Source organism: Nilaparvata lugens, chromosome 8, assembly GCF_014356525.2.
Source record: "Nilaparvata lugens isolate BPH chromosome 8, ASM1435652v1, whole genome shotgun sequence".
NCBI lineage: Eukaryota > Metazoa > Arthropoda > Insecta > Hemiptera > Delphacidae > Nilaparvata > Nilaparvata lugens.
Genome location: NC_052511.1, coordinates 26,147,432 through 26,172,247, shown reverse-complemented (window position 1 = coordinate 26,172,247; position 24,816 = coordinate 26,147,432). Strand labels below are relative to the sequence as shown.

The window sequence follows — 24,816 nt, the reverse complement described above, 5'->3', positions numbered from 1 at the left end:
CATTGATATGTCCAAAGCTCCGCCAATTTATGTAGATGCATAACAATATGATTATTATCTATAGTTATTATATTACAAATAGCTTTTTCATATCATATACAGTTCAATAATTATTTTCTTAGTCTATATTATGTAAATTCATCTATAATTTTGCTGTATTGTAAGCTATTGTATATAAGTGTATAAGCCAGTATATATTGTAATCTACATAAATAAAGTACTCAATCAATCAATCAATTAAACGAGCAATTTCTGTTTATATGCTTGGATGTTCAGATGTTTGGATATTTATAATAGGCTATGTTTGCATTTCACCGGATCTCGAAAACGGCTCTAACGATTTTCACGAAATTCAGAGCATAGCCTAGTAGGTTTATAATATAAAAATTCGATTGCACTAGGTCTCATCCCTGGGAAAATTTGCTGAAGGACATTAGGAGGATAATTATTATTCATCCTTGGAAAAACAGCTGATAATAATTATTTCGTCGTCTGTTGATGATGGAAGTGAGTGAGCGAGTTCATGTGTGTGGGACTGTGTCAAAATTATGACTCAGCTGTTGAACTTTTGTAATCATTCAATCAGGTACTTAGTGCCGGTTGCAAAAAAGCTGGATTATTTTCAATCCTGATAAATTCCAGTAGATCTATCCTTTTGAAATGGTCTTCTCTGATTTGGTTCACGTGAAATTAATCAGGATTAAAATTCAACCGGCTTTTGTGAGGGAAATTTTTGCATTCCTCTGGGAATTAATCTCAATTTACTGTGATTAGGTAGAACATTTCTGTATGAACTATGAATGATATTATAATTAGAAATTTTATATTATAATGAAGAAATTTTCTTCTTTCGTAATAAATTTTTTATGCTTTTGTACTCCAGAGCGAAGCTCGGTCCCTGATATTGATGTCATTACATGACACAAGACAAACCTATTGATATTTATATTAATGAATCACAAGTAAATACTAAAGTTCTCAATTTAGATAGAAATTAAATCAAGTTACATGTTAATTTACATTCAAATTTTCATCCCTAAGCTTTTGGTTTCAAGCTAAGATTAAAGAAAGAAATCATATAATGGTAGTCAATAATCAAAGTGATTGAATAAACTCTATTCAGAATTATTCAAATTAACATTAAAATGTCCACTTGAAAATTCCCACTTTAATATTTATGGTAGTAAAGTTTAGGACATGAGAAATCAGCCACATTAAATGTTAGACTAATCATTATGAATGGACTCTTATATATAAATGGACTTCCACGGAAGAAAGAATCAGTGGATTGGCTGCTTTTACAATTTTGAATAAGTGAAACAAAGAGTAAAGCTGCGTTACATCAAAGTTATAAAAAAAATGTGAACATTTGATGAACATATGTGTTAGTCACGTTCCGTTCAATCTAATAGAATCTATAAGGATTAAGTTATCAACATTATGTCAATAGTTTCGGTGTAAACCAGCTTAAACGATAGGCTATGCCAGAAATTCCAGAATAAGCAAGAGATACCAGAGTCAATCAATTCCAAATAAACTTGATTTGGAATTCTATTTTCAATTGCATCAAGCAAAAATAACACATGATCACGGCTAATTTGATAACTGTCAACGAGATATAATAATTGCCAATTGATAAAGTCGAGGTCGACTCTTAAGCCCCGCCCAATATTACACAAAATTCGCTGCAATTAGTCTACTATTCTACAGAGCACTTCCAACACATCAATTAATAATTCAAATGATTAGAATCAATAATGTTCATGCATAGCTGTAGCCTAATTTCTTTATTTATTACCGATAGAGGGCAGATCATAAGATGCTCCTAGCAAAAGTAGGTCCGTGATACAAAAATTTGAGCTGAGTCTCATCTCTGAGATAACTTGAGAGGAAAAATTGATCATCCAAGTGGCAGCTTATTGAAACAGAAATTTCCATCGTTTGTTGAAAACTAAAGAGAGAAAATTAACAGCTGTGGTTATAACATTTAGCAATATAATTTGAAAACATTGCATGATTCAATAAAAATATTCCCTGATGTCAAGATGAGTGCATAAGAGCAACTGGGTGACACCATAAGACATGCTAACTTTTGATTGCTTTTTAAAATACAAAGTTGAATGAATATTTCAACAGAGTTGAATGTGTTGTTCAAACTGAGGTGATAGCAACGCAACTAATCATCACACTTACTGACAACGATTTTTGGGTAACTAAGTATTATAGAAATAATGTATTTGAATGGAACTTGAAACGGTCCTATATATAATAGCATTTTCATCGAGGGAGAGCACCTTTTCGGATACAAAATTTATGACAGTGACGAGACTATATTAATTTTTATTATTCAAGTTATATTCAGCAAGCAATTTTTGTTTGTATGATGGATCTCAAAAACGATTATAACGGCTTTGGTAGAATTCAGGTTATAAATATCTTACAAAAATAATCTGATCATTCAATTCTCGTAGCGAAGCACGGGTACCCTGCTAGTCAAGTATAAATCAAGAGTGATCTTTTATGAGGCTGGCCACTAACGGTAGAACATGCATGGATATACACAGTCGACTTACATTGTGTCATCACAGCTATCATCAGCGAGAGGCTTTTAACATAAAACAAACAACCAATGGCAATGAATAAACCACTGGAAAATTGTATGGAAGAAAAATAATTCAACCTCAAATAGAGCAGCAAAGAAAAAATAAACAACAAAAACAAAACCATAAACACTTCACAAAAATCGGTGATACAAAAACCTAACCTCAAAATATTTTGCTCAAAGTGTTTTGCATTGATCACACAATGTAAGTTGAATGTGTATGTGCATGCATGTTCTACCGAAAGTGGCCAGCCTGAGACACAATCGAATCAATAGAGCTTTGAGGATAGAGGAAATTGAAGGAACTTCTAGTAGAATGAAGATAGTCGAATGCATATGTTTATAATCGAAAAGTATAGTTTATTGCTTGGGAATAGGAAATAGGATCATTTTTTGATAACTTGTATAACATCCTCGTCCTGCATAACGTGCTGTAAGCCCACTCTTTGCGGAGAATATTTTGTACTTGTACCCTGCAAAAATAAAATTCATCACAGTACATTGGTAAGTGCATTGATGTAAAGTAATAGTGTGATGAACTCAACAATGAATGAATGTTGAAACAAATTTTGACTGAATGATCAAAATTAATTTTAATTTTTTTTTAAATAGTGAATAAGTATAGACTATTTATGACTAATTAATGGTAATTTATTGTATTATCTCAGACACGACTAGCTTCGGGTATCTATCCCGAATGGGACTTACTAGTAATTATTTATAAATAAGATGTCAAGTAGCCCTAACTAGCAAAATACTCAAAGTATTAACTTATTCTTTTTTTAGTTTTTTGCTTGCGCTTGGGTAATGGGAAGTACGTGGGTAGATTTTGAGATGATCAAACGTCCATGCCTATTGGATGAGATTCGGCGGGATTCGAACCCGCGACCAGGTAGCACCAGCAGACTAAAGGGTACAACGCCATAGTCGATTCGGCTATCTAATTCCCGGCTAACTAATTCAATAAAAGAGAAACTAGAGATTTAATTCATTTGCTAAGCAAAATACTGCATGTCAGTCCTTCTGACTTAGACAATGGGTTTAATTGTAAAATAGCTTTTATTTCACTAAACATATAGTTTTTTTATACTATTGATCAACTTTATATAAAAAAATATGAAAGTACTTTGTACACTTTTAAGTATAAGAAAATAATGTTGAAACTTGCCCAAGAACTGTAGTGTTCTTTGTTTTGAACAGAATTAAAAAACCTGTGTTAATAAGTAGGTAATCAATGTTACAACTCTTCCTCACAAATTATTGAAATGGTAACAATTATTCAAAGTACAAACTACTAGAAAATACTAGAAACTACAAGAAAAATTGAGTATTGTTTATAAGTGAGTATTCAACTTCTATTTGAAACTCGATCGACTCACCCAGACGAGAGCATACTTGAAGCAACTGACAAGGGTCCTATGGATTGCATGACACACATGCTCGACAGTGACACCTCTGCGCAGAATGAGGCCGTCGTCAAAGTCAGGCGGCTGCCCGGGTTTCTTGGTGTAGACTCGGATCAGTGCCAGATAGAACCACAACTCGTCCAGCAGGAAGTCGAGGTTCAACTTCATGTTACAGCTGCAAATAAGATAATTCATTCAATTCTCAGGTAAAAATATCTAAAAATTGCCAAAAATTACTATTCTATAGATAATATAGTAGAACTTCATTGTTAATTTTCATCTGAGTCATTGCTGATTTGTTACTTTTGTCATGAAAGTAACCCACTTGAGGTAGTATTTATAAAGAGTAATTTATAACCATTGTTAGCTATAAATAACCATATAACAAGAATATAATCATAGTTTGCCATTATTTGATGGAGATGGTGACTATTGATACATTCCAAAAAAAGCATGAAATGGATTGATTGATACAATACAACAGATTTAACACTGGAAATACAACAATAAAAAATTAGTTGATTGACTATGGGAGCTGCGAACAAAATGGACTCTGCAATGAGCTATGAATATTAATTACTTACAAGCATAAATAACTTTATCTAAGACCATGTTATAAGAACTTAATGTAAACATTATATCACAATCAATCCCATAACAAGAGTCTTTTCGCAATGAATTTTCAAAACTATACTATAATGTGAACATTATGCAACGACTTGAACATCAAAATACGGTTTCCGATGCTGCATGGTAGCATCAACACTAAAAAACGGTTTCTGAGGCTAGCAGCAGGTCTCACTTAGTCAAGTATTCAGTTTGATAAGTTTCCAATTCGTCAAGTTTTCGGTTTGTCAAGTTTTTATTTCAAATTTACTGTTCACTCTCTCTGAGTAGCTTTTCAACAATTGTTATTCCAATCTTATTACCACATCGGCTAGTTGATTGATTTTAAACGTTACAACAAGTCAGCAATATGATACTTTGCTTGAGTGGTTGTAAGAGAATGGAAAAAACGACATTTTATATAGTCTTCAATGCACTCGTGAGATGTTTAAGACACGCGTTCGCTCGCTCATTTGTGTCTTAAATCTATATCTAACTCGTGCGTTAAATACCCTCATTACAAAATGAAGTTAATTTACCTTAGAACAACACTGTTGGGTTGTCTAGCTATTCGATCGACTTCCTCAATGGAGATCTGATCGATTTTGTTGTAAACGTAGAGACAAGGCAGATATACGCGGTTGGCTGAGATGACATCAATCAACTCATCAGCGGTGCAGTCTTCTCTGAACAGCACTTCAGCATTGAATATTTTGTACTCATGCAGAATCATTTGCACTAATTTCTCGTCCACTTTCGTTAGGGGGCAGGTCGAGTTGAAAGCTATTCCTCCTCCCTTTTTCACCTGGCAACATCAATATACAAGAGAAATGCCGATAAGCTTACATTTTTTTCATTATGTACATTAGTTGATATAAACTCAAGGTTGGGTATCTGGCGTTTAGAAACTTTTACTGGAGACATTTTACACTTTTTTCTATTTGAATACCACTAGAAAGTTACCAACATAAAATACATTACTAAAGTATATATTTTTTTTTGTATTTTGATTTCTTTTGTGTTGAGTTTTTAAAAAATATTGATTGACTGAAACCTGTTTTCACACCACCATAGGGCAGCTTGAGATACGTGTTCGGTAAAATCTATGGTACGCCGGTTTGAAATGGACAGATAGATTAACATTAGGAGATACGTTGGCTACGTCCTTCAAGCTACGACGGTGTAAAATCAGCATTAGGATAAACTTTTTAATCATTTTAACTTTTTGAGATTTGAACGCCTGAAGTTGAAATCTTCTAAATGTGTCATTTCAGAATTTTAAAAAACAGAAATTCATCAAATTTCAAGGATACTCAGGTATTCTCAACTGAATGACATTTCTCAGAATATAGATTTAGGAGAAATTTATTTCAATTTCTATTAAAAACTCAAAATAACTAGAATTGGGTTAATTATTGAAAAAATTGAATACATTTTCCTTGAACTTGTATTCTGAAATTGACAAGTTGTCGGCGTCAACCGGTCATCTCCAAGAACCGGTTTCAGAGGTGAGATCCTGATGGGGGGCAATTTGTCGGGATGATACCCAGGCATCTACCCCAGCGTTGGGGTAGGGTAGCCCAACGCTGTAAAGGCATACAGGGGAGAGAAGAAGGTGAGAAGAATAAGAGCTAATATTTGAAAATGTTTGAATGTCTCCAAATCTTTTAAATGGCTCATTTCAGAAGTGGTAGTAAATAAATTTATGAAATGTTGAGCATATATTCTTCAATATACTGTTTATCGAATGACAATTATGTTCAAGGGAAATTTTTAATAACCCAGTCCGTTATTTTGAGTTTTTATTAGAAATTGAAGGGTAGATGTCTGGGTCTCACCCTGACAACTTGTCCCCCCGTCAGGATGTCACTTCTGAAACCGGTTCTTGGAGGTGACCGGTTAACGCTGACAACTTGTCCCATCTCTAAGGAGATAGGAGGTAACATGCTGACGGGGGGACTGGTTGACGCGAGCGAGCAGGTGATACTCAGTCGTGCGTGCACGGCAACGACAGGATGTCACCTAAGATTCCAGTGGGAGCCATGCAAAACAGCTGCCAACACTCATGTTTTCATTCAATCTCAAAGTTTGAAAGGGGTACGCAACTTAGCACTACTTGGAGCTACTGGATCTACTTGGCACCCACTAACTGGAGATTAATATAAGAAAAAACATCCAATTAGACTAGACATTCAAATTCAACCATTCCGTTTGATTAATAAGTGGCTTGAACTATGTAAAGAGGATGGATTTCTTGAAATCTTCAGCTTCTCAAAACCTATGTAACTAACTACAAGACAATTCATTAAAAAAGAAAGCAATAAACTATACAATATACAATGCAATAATGTAATTATTCTACACAATGCACCATTAGGAACTACTTCCCAAAAGAGCAAGCTCAAGCTTGGGAAACGAGATTAGATGGACAATTAAGATTATAGTACATTGAAAAAAGTATCACTTGAAATCCCATTATGAATGTCTTAAATTGAGCTACAACTTTTATATGGAACATTTTTTTAGAAAAACGGAAAAATATATAAAATTAAGAGGCGAAAATTCTCTGGCTTATGGGAATGACTTCCTAATCGATGGATATATGATAAAATGTGATAGGACATTAATTATAATAGGATATCACCTGCTATTCAAGAAGGTGATAAGCTGTCGGGGTGACCACTTGACGCAAGCGAGCAAGGTGATACACTGTCGTGTACGGTCCCGACAGGATGGAACCTGGAACCTGCCCTTCCAGTAGGTGACATGCTGACGGGGGGAGAACTTGACGGTAGCGATACATTTTCGCTAGGGGATAATAAGCTGTCGCCTGTGCTCAAAATGTCGAGGTGACAAGTAGACGGGGTGACACCCTGTCGCGTACCCTTTGGGTAGCATCAGTCCATTTCTTCCATGATTTCCTATCCAAAGCCATTCGCTTCATCTTTGGAACAGTCTTTCCTCTACTCAGTCCTATCTCTTTAATACGATTTTCATACGAATACCTAAGACGTCCAACTATTCTCCTTTAATGCACTCTCACATTTACATGCTGCGTCCATAACTCAAAAAGTAAAATTGATAAGAAATGGGTTTACTTGGAAATCTACTTCATTTTTGTAACTTCATAGTATAAAAAAAACTTTGAAAACTGTTACTAGTAAAAAGTTTTCAGCAAAAGTTTTAAATGTATAGTATTTTCAACATTATTCCATTCAAAGTGTGGGAGTTAACAGGCATTACTGCGGCAATAAGTAAGAAAAATGCAATGTTACCTGCTTTGAAAGAATCAGAAATTACATGATTGTGAATTGAATCATTCTACTAGAATTGAACTGATTATGCAGGTGAATAATTTCAAACGATGACCTATTTTTACTATAAATTAATACACCAGTTAATTATTGAGAAGAAAGTTATTTTGCTTCATAATAGTGAATAATAGTATTATAAGTAATGCAGAGCTAAGTTATTTGATATGGCCTTTACCTTGAAATAGATATTAGGCTTTTGCTTGTTCAATCTTATTCCAACACTCTCCAATTCTTTTTGAAGCAGATTCATCTGAACTGTTTGTTTGGTTGCATCCAGCATCATAAGAACTAAGTCGGCTGTTCTAGCCACAGCTATCACCTAGGAACCAACCAAAAAACAAAATAAATTTAGTAAGATAAAACAATGACAATGAAATAGTACACAATTTTTATATTTTAAACTGACAACTCGCCGAATGTAACTTATTAATAACGTAGCTTATTTGAGGCCCTTTCATATAAATAAAAGTTTCTCATGCGTACAGGAAGCTTCCCCTGCATGTAGCAGATACTTGACTAATCTAAACCTTAGACCAGTTATAGAATAGACACGCTGGGAAGTCTAGTCTCTGAAGCCAACATCTACTACCATATGGCCCCATCGTGACGTCAGCATCGAATAGAAAACTTTCAGATTGTGTCTATTTCAGATGGAAGTAAATTATTATTTATGAACATGGTAAACTCCCGCTGCGCTCTCGCTGAAATAGACACAATCTGCCATGGAAAACAATATAATAAAAACTACAGAAAAGTTTTCTATCCGATGCTGACGTCACGATGGGGCGATATGGCAGTAGATGTTGGCTTCATCGACTTTCAGTATGAATATACAAAGGGACGTGTCTATTCTATAACTGGTCTAAGATCTAAACTTATCTGTCTAAACAAAACTCATCTGATTATATACTGCGTTGAATTTAGAATTGACAAAAGTTGAAGATGAACGAGATACAACAACCAAGCTTCTAAGATCAAGTTAAATTGTTCAAGTTTTAAATTCAAATACACCTTTTCATCTTGTATCAAACTTTATTCAGAGGCTGTTCATTGTGTTGAATTATTATCAAAAAAATAAATGTTTCAATTGGGTATAACTTTTAAATGGTGATTTTTATCCATGTTTAGAGGAAATCTGATAGGATACATTTTTTCCACAACCTCTCCTCATTTTGATTTTCCCAACTATATCATTTTATCAAAAAATGAGAAGATTTGAATGCCTTTTTGAACATAATCGCAAACTTTTCAATACGTGGTTATTGTTGCTTTATTATTAGAAATAATGGAGTTTAAAATAAGAATTTTGTAATTAATGGGTAGAAAACTCTCCTCTTTTCCCTTCAAGTTAGTTTTTTCCATCCATAATACATTCGCTTCATCCGCGAAAAGGCGAAGAGTTCTGTCAATTTTGAAGCTAAGTGGAAAATTAAACATTACTGTCCACTCTTCGCCAATCAAATAAAAATTATAGTCATTCTATTCGAATTCTTTCTTTTTGTGAAAAGAATGTATGGACGTTTTGCAGGCACACAAAGGCACAACAGGAGAAAGAAAAACTTTCAACAAAATTTGAGGCAGAGGATAATTTCTTATCATCGAGAGAATCCGAGAAAGAAAGAAAAGTGTAGCCTATATTGAAGACAGAAATAGGCAATCTTATTGGTTGAAAGGAAAAGAGGTTAAATATCCCTGAAAAGGTTGGGCATTTATTTTCAAACATACTTTTAGACCGCCTTGAAAAGCTGAAAAGAATAAGCTGTGGTATGAGATGTATCCATACAAACTCATGGTCGTCCTTATTTGAAGTCGCTTCAAGGGATATATTATATGCCCATCACAAAAGCCGAACATAAGAGCAGAAAACAATTAATTTTCGTGTAACATATATCGGGAACACTGGAACCTTTGGTGAGATTCTGAGACATTTCAAAATAGGCACCAGGAAATTGCTGGTAGAGGTGAATGTTTGTAATATGTTGTTCTATTTTCAATGCCTAGAAGGCTCTTGTACATACTAGGAGACCAAGTTGCAAGACAGTCTATAGTTTAGAGAACACAGTCTATAAGCCGTCTAGATACCATTTATCAAATGTCTAGCGTACACACGTCCATACAGATTTGGAGGAAACAGATTATTTCTCACAAGAATTCCTAACATTGCATGAAGTCACCCATTTCTGCCAGGGGACCATAGATCTGGAATTTTTGGTCTCGCAACCGGCCCATATACGAGGATTGGTCTTTGGACATGTCTCGTAGAGAATCTGAAACATGTTTGAGACAAAAATCGCGCAAAATGTCTCCTTGTGAGTACTGGGCTTGAAGAATGCCTTTTACAAGTTTGGCAAACATTTTTTAGAGGGAGTGAAAAAAGCTTAGGCCGGTTACAGAGCCGACCGTCAGTGCGTACGTCAGTCGCGCTTGTCTTTTCCATAGAGATTCCATGTATCCGTACAGAGCAGGACTGACGGCACGCACGCGCACGATCAGGACCATGCGTTTTATACAGCGTACGAATACCAACGGTCGAGCTCGTGCGCATCCGTTCTATCGGTCGACTGACGCGCTATTGAAACAAATAGAATTTTTCAGAGCTGTACTGATCAGTAGCCCGATCGCAACATAACCAATATGCTGACACCTCTGCCCGACAATCAGCTGATATTGAATTGAATAGCATAATGAATAAATTCAATTAATAGTGTCATATTCAAATTCAGAGTTTTTCTATACATTTCTTCAATCATTTCTAAATTTTTTATTGAAAAAATCATATATTATTAATATTATCTACATTAATTTGATCCGTAGCTTAAAGTGGCTGCAAGTATTCCCAATTGTGATACAAGCTCGAAATAACTCATCAAAATTTCTGATGGAGATTCTGAGGTAGTTGAAAAATGTATCTTGATCTTCACCCCAAGCAATGATGTATATAATGGTACTAAATTCCCTTTGAAATGCTCTTTGGGCGACCATCGGGTGAACTTGATATCTACGTCTTTTATTCTTTCGTTTACGAAGATAATAAGCTGCAATTAAACAATCTGTAAAGGCGTCCATTTTGTGAGTCAGAAAAACTTATGTATGTATGGTCAGGATGGTGCATATGTACTGACGGTCGGTCAGGCTCTGAATGTGTAAAACTGATTCATCGATGCGTACGGTCAGGATGGTACATACGCACTGACGGTCGGTCGAGCTCTGTAACCGGCCTTAACTTCTATACCTCAAGAGAAATACCTAAAACTTGAAAAGGAAATTGTTTAAAGGAGAATGCAATTGCTTCCAGAGTGATTTTTTGAATTACTGGAGACAGTCGAGAGATTTAACTGGATTACTTACCATCTTAAATTTCAGGGTTTCCGAAGATTTAACACTTTTGTGAAAAATCTAAAACTTAAGAAGAGATGAATTTATCAGATCTCTTTCTCTCTTCGAAATTCAATGGATAGGACAGGAATAATTTTATCCGTCCGCCATTTAGATTGGACGGGAATTGCAGTAAACTGAAAAATTAGGCTTACCAAGAACTTATGATTTCTTGATCATCCTCTATGAATCACAAGGTGAAACAAACAAATGAATGTAACAAATATTGGTACAGAGAAACAAGTTTTAGACGATCAGGAAATATTTATCAAATCTTATAATAGTCTGTTATTTTATCATTGATTGAATTGTTTCAAACACTTAAGTAGGCTATGAAGGATAGAATCCGGTATTAGAATTGAAAAAACAAATCCTTGAGGGAGGGCATGACCCTCATGTTTCGAAAAAATGTTTAGATTGTTACTCTTAAACATGAGGAGTTGAGAAAAATTTATGTTCTTGAAGCTTACTGAAAAATGGTAGGAATAATTTTCTCCAGCTCACACATGGATTTCCAGAACTGACTGAAATCTCAGTAGTTACATTTATAAATAGGTTCACGAATATTATGTAATGAATTGAATTTTATGATATTATTTAAAAAAATGTAATGAATTGAATTTTATGATATTATTTAAAAAAATGATATTCAAATTGTGAATATTTTAAAAAACATAAATTCATTTTGATAGATTCCTGTTTTAAATATTAAATTTTTTGATCTCTCGCGGGGGGGGGGGGTCATGCCCGCCACTGACTGAAACATAGATAAATTTTTTTTTACCTGTCGACCTCTTCCCTTTCCCTGAGCTGCGCCTTCAATGATTCCCGGCAAATCAAGAAGTTGAATGCTTGCGCCCTTGTATTCAATTACACCAGGAATACATGTCAAGGTGGTGAACTCATACGATGCTGCTTCACTCTGAGTCGCCGTGAGAGTACTAAGCAGTGTCGACTGCAACAATCGATATAAAGTTTAGGAGACAAATTACTATTATTGAGAGAATAAGTACAATATCACAAAAAATTCAGAAACCTAAATGTAAATTGAGAAATTAGTCCATACTAAACATTTAGAATAAAATTTAAAGTTGGAAAACGTCATGAATAACACTATTCTAGTGAGTTACCGGCAACAAGGATCTGTTGGCTTAATTTTATTTAAAGTTAGTCTCTCACCTTTCCGACGGATGGAAAACCTATTAGGGCGACTCTGGCGTCTCCTGACTTTAATACATCGAATCCTTCTCCTTTCTCAGATTTCTTTGAAGGTTCTAATAGTTGTGCTCTATATTTGGCTAATTTGGCTTTGAGTACTCCAAGATGGTATTCGGTTGCTAAAAATATAGAATAAGTGAGCATTAAAAACCAATTACAGATGGAATTAAATGCATTTATTCAAATGCTAATTAATATATAATTATTATTTGACGAAAATCCTGAATAAATGCTGTAAATCACCCCGAAGACTTCTGCTACTGCAGACATTGACAATAGGGTTAACAGCTAGATGGAAATTCGATGAGAACTACTATCCAAAAATTAGTTGCCAGCCCGGGAATCGAACCCGGTACCTCCCAATTGCTAGTCAGGAACCAAACAAGGTGGAGGCTGGTCTGGTAACTTCATAAATTAATAATTTGAGATTAAAACTAAGTAACAAATTAGAAACACTAAGTAACTAAGAAACACCATCTTGAAGGTAGAATTGGTCATAATATCAATATTAAAATCACTGCAAAGGATTACAAAAGCATTTGATTTATTCCTATTATTAAGCCTATCAAGCAAGTTGAACATAATTCCTATGAAATTATCAAAATTACTATCATCAGGTACTCTGTACACCTCGATACAGATGACATTAAGCTCAACTATTTGAACTGCTGAGATCTCGCAAACACGCTGCACTGACAGTTCAATTAAATAATCAACTTCGAATCCAGTCAGATCATTTTTCAAAAACAATGACAGCACCTTAAACACATACATGCTTCTCAAGGGTAAAACTAGCAAAAGTCTGAAACACGGGAAAGAGTGAATCCTTCTCTTTACCCCACAAATTATACGTATTGCAGCCTTTTGCAGAATTACAAGAGAATTATAATGACAAGCATATGTCGACATCCAACAACATAAGCCATAGTCCAGTTTAGAGTGAAACAATGCATAATACAACTGCCGGAGAATATATCCAGGTAAAAATTGTTTAAGTTTATAAAATGTCCTAACCAAATGAAGTAATCTACTTTTTAAATTCATTATGTGATTTTTCCAGATTAATTTGTCATCCACAATCATTCCTAAATACTTTATAGAATTTGTTTGATCAATACAATAACAATTACATGACTCAATTTGACAATCAATCTCATGATATTATACAGGGACTGGAAATACAAAGACTGTTGATATCGAAAAATTTATAAAGTTAGTTTTAGAAGCATTTAATACTATTTTGTTTCCATCAAACCAGAGCCTCAAATTGTTTAAATCTGACTGCATCATTACATGTAGTTGATTAATACTATCAGCAGAACGCAATATCGTCAGCAAATGATGTAACAGTACCATGGAATTTCAATGAAAATAAATCATTTATATACACAAAAAATAAGAGAGGCCCCATTACTGAGCCCTGGGGGACCCCACAATTATTATTTGTGACCAATTCACTACGAATGCCATTTATACTAACACATTGTCTTCTATTCTCTAAATACGATTTAAACCAGTTTAAGAGGATTCCACGAACCCCAGACATGTACAATTTATCAATCAAAATATCATGATTTACTGTGTCGAAAGCTTTTTTTATATCGAGAAAGAGTCCTGAAACTTTCATCCTACCACGAGTATTCAAACTATTATAAATGTTTGTCATGAAATGATTTAGAGCAATCTCTGTACTTAGACCCTGTTGAAAGCCGAATTGTCCACTATAAAAGAATTTTTTGATACTGTGGAAATCTGATATTTTTTTCTTACAATCTTCTCCAATATCTTAGAGAGAACTGAAAGCAAAGATACTGGCCTATAATTGGCAATATCAGTTCTCGCACCTTTTTTATAGATCGGCACAACTTTAGCCATTTTCAAGGCATCAGGGAATACGCCACAAGCCAGGCTACAATTGAAAATGTCACAGAGAACTGGGATAATTGCTACAGATACTATTTTTACTAACTTACCACTAATTCCATCCAGACCCGGAGACTTGCCATTTTTTTAGACTCTGAATGATTTTATCAATTTCATTTTACTGAATAGGCTCAAAATATATTGAATTAATACACTGTTTAGCCACAAATCTATTCCATAATAGCTGTTTTTTTCATCAGTCAGAGGTCTCACTGACGAAGTTACTTCAACTGGTGCTCTAACAAAATACTAATTAAACTCATTGGCTAAAATCTGATCTTCTTTAACAAGTGTACTTCCAATTTGCAAACTAATTGAATGTTTCTTTGACGATTGACCACACATTTTATTTATTTCTTTCCATTGCTGCTGGATAGGCAAGACATTAAGATTGGAATAATACTTCTGTTTTTGTTCCTTTATCCACACAACAATATTTTTTTTGAATTTCAGGTAGTCTGCTTTCAATTTATTGTTATTTGGATTCCTAGACATTTTCTTGTAAAGCTTATCACGATTTTTATAGCAGCACACAACCCCTCAGTCATCCAAGGTTTCAATATCTCCTCACCGCCACCTAATCTCATAGTAGCTTTATATTTAGGTTTAGGTAATTAATCAATGTTCCCATGAAAGTATTGAATTTAGCATTTACATCATCTGAAAAATAGACAGAGCTCCAGTCATGACGAATAAGCAAGTTCTTCAATTTATCATAATCTGTCAGTGATTTTTCTACGAACGGTGATCTGTAGCTTCCAAGATTGCTTTTAGATAAGGAAACCGCTACAGCTCGGTGATCAGTAATCTGAGATTCTATCACTGCACTTAATACTGTTCTCTAATTTAAGCCTGACCTAAAAAATATATGATTCAAACAAGATGAACTATCATTCAGTATGCGAGTATTCATGTCTATAATGTCTAAATGGTTTAAATGAAGTGAGTAAATGGTGTCATATAAATAAATTATTGCTAAACAAAGGGAAAACCAAAATTCTGCAGTTCTACAATAGGAAAAAGTATGAAAGTACTCCTCTCCTCAGATTGGAGGGATCTAGTGTGAGTGTGGTGGAGAGTACAAAATACTTGGGCATATCCATATCAGACAACCTGGACTGGCGACTACACATTGAGAACCTATCAACAAGACTGACAGCTGTTTGCTATATGATGCGCCGTCTTCAACCACTCCTAGATCGAAAAGTACTTATGAATGTTTACTACGGCTGTTTTCATAGTATAATAAATTACGGTATACTATTCTGGGGAAACAGTCCACACATGGAAAGAATTTTACTTCTGCAGAAACGAGTTCTAAGGACTATCTTCAGGCAACCATACCTCGCCCACTGTAGACCCTTGTTTGTGGAGGCTGGCATTCTAATACTACCTGCACTGTTTGTTTTGGAGGCATGTTTGATGACTAGAAGGAAGCCAGATATTTTTTGAGAAATCAGCAATATCACCACTACAACACCAGACGAAGAAACGACACTCATGTGACAGTGGTACGATCCAGACTGACCCAATATGGCCAAAATATATCTGCGCTAGGATATACAACTGCTTGCCAAATGAATTGAAGACCTTGGAAAACTTGAGTCAATTTAAAAATGAGCTAAAAAAATTCCTCACAACAAGATCATATTATAGTATATAAGAATACATTGAGGAAAGAATCTCACCACATCGACACCAGGAACCACAAGGAAATTGAACTCTACATTATGATGGAAAAATCTGACGACCACGGCGCATACGCGCTTCCAGTGGGAGAATATCAAGTATCAAGTAAGTAAGTATAAGACACTCGTACCCATTGCTATACAGCATAGCCAGATATTCCAAAGTTTTGCTGTCATCTACATTATTTATATTTACATTAATGTCCCCTATTATAAAACAATTAGCAGCCTGACAACCCTCTAAGAATTCACCAAGACTATCAAGAAAATGTTCTATTTGTACACTATGCCATCTATAAATACAAAGAATATCAAAACAATAATTTGAAACCTTACACTCAATCAACACCGAATCAGCACCATTGATACTCACTGTAATTTCAGAGCAAGTTATACCCGCTTCAGTTGAAACAAATACTATAATACCAGAAGCTCTAGTGAAATCAGCACCAGCGTGATATCTATCAATAAGCGCTGACACAAGTATATTCAAAGACTGTGATCTCCCCAAGTTCAAGTGATCCCAGCCAATGTTCACAAATGCAAAGTATATCTTGATCAATACTAGAGTTTAAATTAACAAGTTCATCCAATGTATTGAGCAACCCCTGTGTATTGCAATGAACAACCACCAAACTAGATTGAACATCAGAAGCAGAGCTATTCACATTATCAACTATGTATTTGAAATTTTAGAGAAGCCTTTGAGTTTAAATGATCATTAACAACTTGCTTCCTTGTGAAATATTTGTTGCTGGCACTGCTGGTTGCTTGTTATAGTTGCTGGCACTATAACATGAATCTGACTAAAGAAGACTAAAAACGTACCGTACCTGAATTACTGAAAAAGCAACGTGGACATTTACTGTCTTTGCATAAACATGCTTAATTCATTCACTAGCCTATCTTCTACAGAGGTGTTTGCATTAAAATGTATTGTTTGTGAGGAATTTACCATTATAATAGACTTTAGATTATGGTATGCTTTGATTATAATTGCATGCTAGACAATAGTTGATGAAAAAGAAAACTATCATATTGTTATTATTATATGAAACAAAATCAGAGCATTACAAAGTTTATTGGAAATATTTCAACATAGGCCTACCTTTATTTTTTTGAGTTCGAGCAATTTCTTTTTCAATCTCCGATATTTTTTCGAGAATTCCCATTGCTTGTGAATAATAGAAAATTAAATACAATCTAATACTTGTATTTTACTGACGAATGTCATTAAAAATGTGTGATCTTTTGAGATCACTTATTATAACCTAAAAAATAACTGGATTTCAGCGAGGATGACACATTTTGGATTCAGCTGATAGTGCATAGACAATGACAACGCTAGACTAACCTACAAAACATAATATAATCATTGTAGTGTTTAGAGGTAACATATTTTGTGATATTATGTTTGATTTCTGTCACTCAATTCTATGAAATCTATTTTTCAAATTTGTTTCGTTTCTAATAATATAATAAACTTTTTCCCATACAATTGGTTTTGCCAGCATGTCTAATATCCTTTTGTTCTATCCTCATAACTCGTTGCAGTTGCAGAAAAGTTTCTGCTGTCTACTTTGTGCTTTCACGTTTCACGGTCCAAAGTTGAAATTTTACGGAATCAATAAAATCAAGCTGTTTGGCTGTTGCTGTTTCGTAATACAAAAATTATATTGGAATTCTCAACACATTTTTAGTTTTTTAAGTGACAGTTCTTTGATTTCACGTATTCAGAATCAATGGACATCAACATCTCTGGTTTTGGTTTAGAAACGACTATTCATGTAGCAGTGAAGAAACTAGAATATTTTTTAGAGATAATTTAAAGTTTCGTCCATCTTTCAGAATTCAGATTGTCAGTAGAGAACGGTACTGATAATGAACGTTTTCATCTGTGGCAGATTCATTTAATTTGGAAGAAAATATTTTAGCAACTTGAATTCAAATCAGGAATACGGTGACTTATCCTAAAGATGTGGTTGTGATAAGTGATGCATTCTCGGTTTTTTGCTGAGTGTGGAATTTCTGTCTGTACTGTGTCAAAAATTTTAAATTTTATTTCATGTGATGAGGAATTATAAGTTTATTCATCATGACAGAGACCTTTCAGGTTCTGAATTTGGTTAGGAAATTACGTCTAAAATGTACGAAATGTAAACGAATCTTGTCAAGTCGTTTTCACTCCTGATCCTGTGGACTTGGGGAGACATAAGAACGAAATTTGGGTAAGTAGTGAAAGAGAGATTTTATTTTTCAGACAAGAATATTAAGGATGTTTAGTTTAATTTAATACCTTAACTGCATTAGATAGTTGAATCATTCAGACAAAACTCTGACAAGTCGTCTGATAAAAAACAGATTTTCCAATTAAACATACTTTAATAGGCCTAAATATATTCAAAGTATTTCAATTTTGAGTAGCCTACCTAACATTTGTAATCGTTGTTCACATTTCAATGATTTCCAATATTAGGTAGGCCTACGGTGTTGCCTACCTAAGTTAGCCTATAGGCTATATCTTTGGAAATGAAAACACAATATTACGTTGCTGAGAATTTGTATTATATTGAAGAGCAAGCATTTTGTGGGTAATGATAAGACTTCCTGCTTTTGAATAGAATTGATATATTTCCTATTCCAATATTAACAAATAGGCCTATATTTAGGTATATCAATTGGTAGATAAGGTGGATTAATATTTATTATTTGCGTGATTAGCACATTGCTTCCCACAAAGCAATTTCCATCTCAAATCCTATCTTTTTAGCTAAATTTACACTTTCAAATTTTCCAATTGACATCTTATTTTTGACCTTTCTTACATTTTTATGTTATGTGTAACAACCCAAGGTTTTTTTTTGAAATCAGCACTTCTTACTTAATTGGTACAGATGTGGTCTGATAAGAAGATCTCTATAGTCTGTTCTGCGGGCTGAGAGACGATGCACTTGTTACTTTCTTGGTCCTCGTCGACAGTCATAGGGCTGTGGGAGTCGTCATCAATCTTCCCCTCCATGGGGTTTCGCGGTGAGCTCCTATCTCATATGTACAAATGTGTGCTCCTCAAAGAATTCATTCGTGGTGTAGTATGGTCTAGCTGTGAGGTAGACTTTCAAGGCATTTAAACAAACATGCACGTCTTGGAGCAGCCTTACCGATTCACAGTAGCTACCCAACATTTTTGACTGATCTGATAATCACAATACGTGACTCAGTTCTAATGAAGGCATTGTCAACTTGAATTCATGATTAAGCAATTAACACTCAATATGAGGCATCACTTTTATATGCACACAAATGCATGTTATATGTTATTGTTCAATTCAATTCAATTTTTCTTCCGACTGTGACTAGTATATATACTGAATAGATATTGTCGATTAATAAAACACAAAAGTTCAAATATTTACTCTCTTCATACACAGTCTGTTTGCTCTAAACCATGAGCTCGCCTCCTCCAGTAGTTCAGCAGACCTCAGCACAGCCAATTGAAGATCTTCATCCTGTGCAATGAGAGTTATGTTGTCAGCAAACAGATGGCTTTTCCATCCATACTAAGGTCATTTATGAGGATGAGGAACAGCAAAGGGCCAAGAATTGATCCCTGTGGCACTCCATACTGGACCTGAAGCTCCTGTGGTTTGGCACCATTTACTGTTACAATCTGCCTACGTCGTAGAAGGTACTCTTCCATTTCTTCTTTCCAGCTTCCCCAGCAAAATCTCATAAGATACGCAATCGAATGCTTTGGTGAGATCACAGAGGGTCATGGCAGTTGAGTGTCTCTTCTCCATCGCATAAAGAATGGATTCCACCAGGCGTTGGACAGCACCCGTCGTCGATCTCCCACGGTAAAAACCAAACTGATCCTTCGTGAAGAGTGAATTATCCTCAATATACGCCGGAAGCTGAAAGAGCATAACAGACTCTATAATCTTTGCAAACACTAGAATCAGAGATTTAGGTCGGTAGTTTGACATCTCTTCAGTATCACCCTTTTTGAAGATTGGCACAGTCCTTGAAATATTCAGTAGACAGTAGATCAGGAAAGACCTCCTTGTTGGCTCTTCTATCGATTAATCAACTAAGTTAGCCTATAGTTTTTGGTGTGGAGGCATAATGATTTCGAAATAAACAAACTGCACATGTTTGTATACAATCTGTGAATACTGCATTCCTAATTATTATCAAATTATGGCTTGTAGGCTAGTTAACTCAAATAGCTTTATACATCTAAGCTGGTTGATCAAATGTTATTGCCATGCATAGTAGCGTTTTGATGCTGTGGAAGGGTAAATCGGGTTGCCGTCTAGTTGTCACCCCGACTACTTGACACCTGGTCATTTTTGCCATAGGCGACTAATTGTACCCTCGTAAAAACATACCATTGCCGTCAAGTTGCCCCCCGACTACTTGACACCTACTGGACCAAAGGTGCCAACTAGTCATGACCGTAAACGACAACTTGACACCTCGCACCCTCGTGTCAGGGTGTCCCCCCTACTAGTTGTCACCTGCTTAGAAAGGAAACAAGTAGACGGGGATGGCTCACGTCAACTTGTCCCCTAAAAACCGGTTTTAAAAGGGGACAAGTAGTCGGGGTGGCACCTAGTCGTGTCCCTGGTAAATCGGTCCAGGGATCCACTTACAAACTGCTCGGTTGCTCTATTGCATCCTTGGGCATTCCTGCAGATTCTTGCTTTCCTAGAATTCTGAGAAGCTTATCCTCCCTCTCCAGTTGGGATGATGTGATTGAGTTTACGTCATCCATGTCGTGATCAGTAGAAGCCTTCTCAATGTTGATAGCCTCTACATAAGAGTGCAACGGAACCTCCTGTGTTCCTGAAGAATTGAGGAACTAATTTCAGATTAAGGAACTTGCCCTGATAGGGCTGATCCCGATGGGTTTGAAGGCAAGTCGATTTCTGGAGTTGCCTTGAGGTTTGGTTTGTTCATGTGGTTCCCACAAACAGCTAGAGAAGTGGAGTCAACCCAGACAGAGCCCCGCATGTACAGGCAAGACTAAATACTCACAAGGGCGCCTGGTATCCTGTAGGCACCGTTAGAGACACCATATAATTCAATTCAATTCAATTTATTATTACTTGTCATGGCTAAACAATGGTAAGCATAGACAATAGTCACGTAAATTAAAATTTTAACATTCATTTACAAACTTAGACTAGATAAATTTTTAAAGTTGTGAAAAAATATTATTTGAAAACATATAAATAATATGCCAGTTACAACTCATAATTATATAGAAACAATAAAATCTAGAAACATGAAAATTGCACTCAAAAGTAACACGATTGATTCTTAATACATTTTTCCAGTCATATTTTGTTTTTCTCTAATCAGTTTTTTAGGGATTGCCAACTATAGGGACACTGGGCTATCAACCAGATTTTCAGTCTTGTCCTAAAAACTGTCAGTGTTTGAGCCTCTTTCAAGTGGTTCGGCAGCGAATTAAATACTTTCTTACACATATGCTGTGAGTTAGATTTGTAAAAGGTCGTTCTGTGTGGCTCAATTCTCAACGCACCTCTTGATCTTGTGTTATGACTGTGGATATTTTACCCTGTTGTTCATTTTGTCTTGTATTTGAAGGCAAAGATAGATACGTAATATATATAAAGAGCAGGGACAGTCATATTGCTGCTGATCGGAAGAGGGAACGGCATGAGGATCTCGGTAGCTTTCTAAATATAATTCGAATTATTCTCTTTTGTGCCCTAAAGACCGGCAGAGAGTTTCCTGAGCCCCCCCAAAGAAGTATTCCTTAGGACAGTAGAGGCTCGAAGTATCCATGGTTAGGCAGTGACAACTGCCTCTCGGTCGAGCATACTAGAAAGCCTTGACACCAGAAAAGCTGCAGAATTTAGTTTTTTCAGGAGTGAATCAATGTGAACAGTCCATGACAAGCGCTGGTCAATTGCCAATCCCAAGAAACCGGCAGAAGAGGAGGACTGCACATCCTCACCATCTATTTGGACCAAGCTTGGAGGTGATCTATGAATCTGAAATTCAATAAAAGATGTTTTGGTAATATTCACCTCCAACTTATTTGCCCTGCACCAGTTGGTCACCTCGCAATGAATATAAAAGCACCACCCATCAAACTGTGAGGACAATATAGATGGTGATGATGGTTGAAGCTAAAAATTAGGTGTTTTTCACAATACAATGAGCATTGTTGTCAGGTGGAACCTGGAAATCTATATGAGATAGAGCGCTCTACCTGGTCTCAGATTGCAGAGCACAAAATTACGCCCAGAGTGATTTTGAATTTCACATATAAATGGTAACAATCGAGAGATATTGTTGATCAAATACTAATCAAAATTGATTTTTTTTTCTTAAAATTTTACTAATTTTTGAAAAATTCATGACTCAGTACTCACTTAAGATAGAGTTCCGAATGTTCTCATTTCATTCAAAATTTTATAACTTAATCTTAAAAAAAAGGCGAGAGCAAATTTTTCTGTCCGATTACTGGATTTGGCAGAAATAGGTGAAAACTGAAAATGAACCGAAAATATTAGGTTTTTGAGCCACCATGTATCTAGCACAAGAAAATTTTGCATGAAGAATTTGGTTCTGGACTTCTCTCATGTAAGTCCAAATAATATATATTGAAAAATCTGAACTACAATATAAATTGCAAGCACCAATGTACATTATAGTGACTGGACTATTTCTATAATCGTAGAAAATGATGAATAAATTGTGGTAGTGCCTAAACCATATTATACAATAGGCTACTCTTTTAAGAAAAGAGTTCTCAGTACTCTTTTACCTGAAATATTGATTCTTTTCACATTGCCTCATTTAATCCGAGAAATTTCTCGCTTTTAGATATAATAGATTTATAATCAATAGAACTGCTGTATCATCAACTTTGACGCTTCTTATTGTCTCATGTTTTTGTTAGTTCCAGATCGTTTCTCTGAAGTAGCAATAAAGACAGTAGTTTATCAACCGGGTCCAAAAGATATATTGTAGATAACTAACATTTTCTGTTGTGCAAATAGAATTTACACAAGCTGCCGAATGAAAAACGTGAGGATAAAAATGTAGTTGAAAGCGAAAGTAACATTATCTCCAGTTTGACGAATTTTCAGCCATTTTATGTAGTCTATAGAGAGTGGAGAGAGTTGTAGGTCAAGCATCCCTTCCCTTTCTCTCATCTTTCATCCTTCTCTCACCCCTTTCCTTTCTCAATACTTCACTAGTTTTAATTCTCTTCCAGTGAGCACATTCTCTTTCTCTATCAAAAGTGTTGGTTGTATTGTAACCGCTTGGACCTTTCAAGATATATAGACTTGAAATTTTGTAAATAGTCCAAGTTGTAGTGGTGGGAAGGGTGAGGGGTGGTTAGGGTTCTGCCCTGGGCACGGCGATCTCTTTGGAGTCTTGGCCTAACTGGCCCATTGCCCAAAAACATTCTTTCTCCATGCTGGAGTAGTTCACTGCTGCTGAGAAAGTACTGAGACTGTACTGTGTTTAGCTGTACCTCTCTGTTGCTGTACTCCTTTTAGCTATTTCATTTTCGCCATTGTTACACATGGCTACTATCATAGATTAACCATATTACCGAATGTCTATATCACTTATCAAGTTAGTGATTGAGTATGTTTACATACTTAGTATATGCTAGTACGCACCCGTGCTTGGCAACGGATCTGTGAGGAAAAAAATGTTTATGTGTTTTGAACCTGGCGTACAAACATTTCAGTCCTGAAACAGTTCACATAAAAAAAATTGTGGAACACATAATTATGGTGCTAATGTTTTTGAGCCTTTCTGTAATCAATAACCAATTTTCTGAAATCATATGAGTTGTTGAGCTGCTGAAAACTTTTTTAGTTTTTATCTTAAAAAAACAAATTGTCAATAGATTATTATCGTCCATTAATTGGAATACTATGTATTTATAACCTGAATAAAATTGCATATACCCAAAAGTTGAAAATTAGGCTATTATCTAAAAGTGGACTAGAATTGAGTCTAAAGTGCCCTACACACCTACGGATTTGGCTCGCGGATTTGGCCTGTCCTGGCTCGGCTCGGGAGAAATTCGTGAGTGTGTAGGCGATTTTATTGCGAGCCGAGCCGAGCCAAATCCGTCCAGGGCTACTGGCGCGGCTTGGCTCGCTCAGCTCGGCTCGGCTCGGGCGAAATCTGTGAGTGTGTAGGCTCTCCCGGCCGGGCGCGTGTAGTTACCAAAAATCTAAATTGCATAAAAATCGAGATAGAAGAAAAATTTTGATTTCAGATTCGGATTCAGCGCCCTCGAATCAGTAAAACGGTTCGCGGGGACTCTAAAATAGTCGAAAATAAAAACTCTGTGAGCACTTTAATGTTATTAATGAAGAATTCTATTTCTATGAAGAATTTGGTTGAACCCATAGCAAGAAAGTACTAGTACTGTAAAATAATAATACCAGTGTTTCCCAAAAATTGTTATTAGCTGTAGAATAAACATATTTCAATTTTTTATTCAATAAAAATCAACTTATTTTTATATTATTTTTGTCTACTTGTGTGAAATTTTATTGAGGAAGCTGAGATTGAATCACAATTTTTTGTCTCTATTTTTACAGGATAATATCGAGTATGACAACGTTTTTCAATCAATGAATTGTCATGGTATTTTAAATACTATATTATACAAGATG

At 35.3% G+C, this 24,816-nt stretch overlaps 2 protein-coding genes across 6 annotated transcripts in view; one reads left to right on the top strand and one right to left on the bottom strand.

Moving 5' to 3' along the window:
- Positions 1-2,937: 2,937 nt before the first annotated feature.
- On the bottom strand, positions 2,938-17,898 carry LOC111055206 (developmentally-regulated GTP-binding protein 2). Its single transcript, XM_022342370.2, has 7 exons — positions 17,241-17,898; positions 12,483-12,640; positions 12,088-12,258; positions 8,104-8,247; positions 5,154-5,419; positions 3,982-4,183; positions 2,938-3,075 (listed from the first exon to the last, which is right to left on the bottom strand). Exons 1-7 carry the CDS (start codon positions 17,302-17,304, stop codon positions 2,989-2,991), a joined length of 1,092 nt encoding a protein of 363 aa, XP_022198062.1. The 5' UTR covers positions 17,305-17,898; the 3' UTR covers positions 2,938-2,988.
- The window catches only part of LOC111055207 (unconventional myosin-Ia), a 126,221-nt gene continuing 119,252 nt past the window's right edge, over positions 17,848-24,816 (top strand). For all 5 annotated transcript variants that reach the window (XM_039434362.1, XM_039434361.1, XM_039434359.1 and 2 more), the window contains exon 1: positions 17,848-18,360. The gene's annotated coding sequence lies outside the window, so the exon portion shown is untranslated. The remainder of the gene's footprint in view (positions 18,361-24,816) is intronic.

Bases quoted from the DNA above. Each gene is read 5' to 3' on its own strand.
- LOC111055206 (XM_022342370.2), bottom strand. From the start codon at position 17,304: ATGGGAATTCTCGAAAAAATATCGGAGATTGAAAAAGAAATTGCTCGA. The intron at 12,259-12,482 runs GTGAGAGACTAA...CGATTGTTGCAG, and splicing joins GTTTTCCATCCGTCGGAAAG to TCGACACTGCTTAGTACTCT. The intron at 5,420-8,103 runs GTAAAGGCCATA...TGATGTTGCCAG, and splicing joins AGCCTAATATCTATTTCAAG to GTGAAAAAGGGAGGAGGAAT.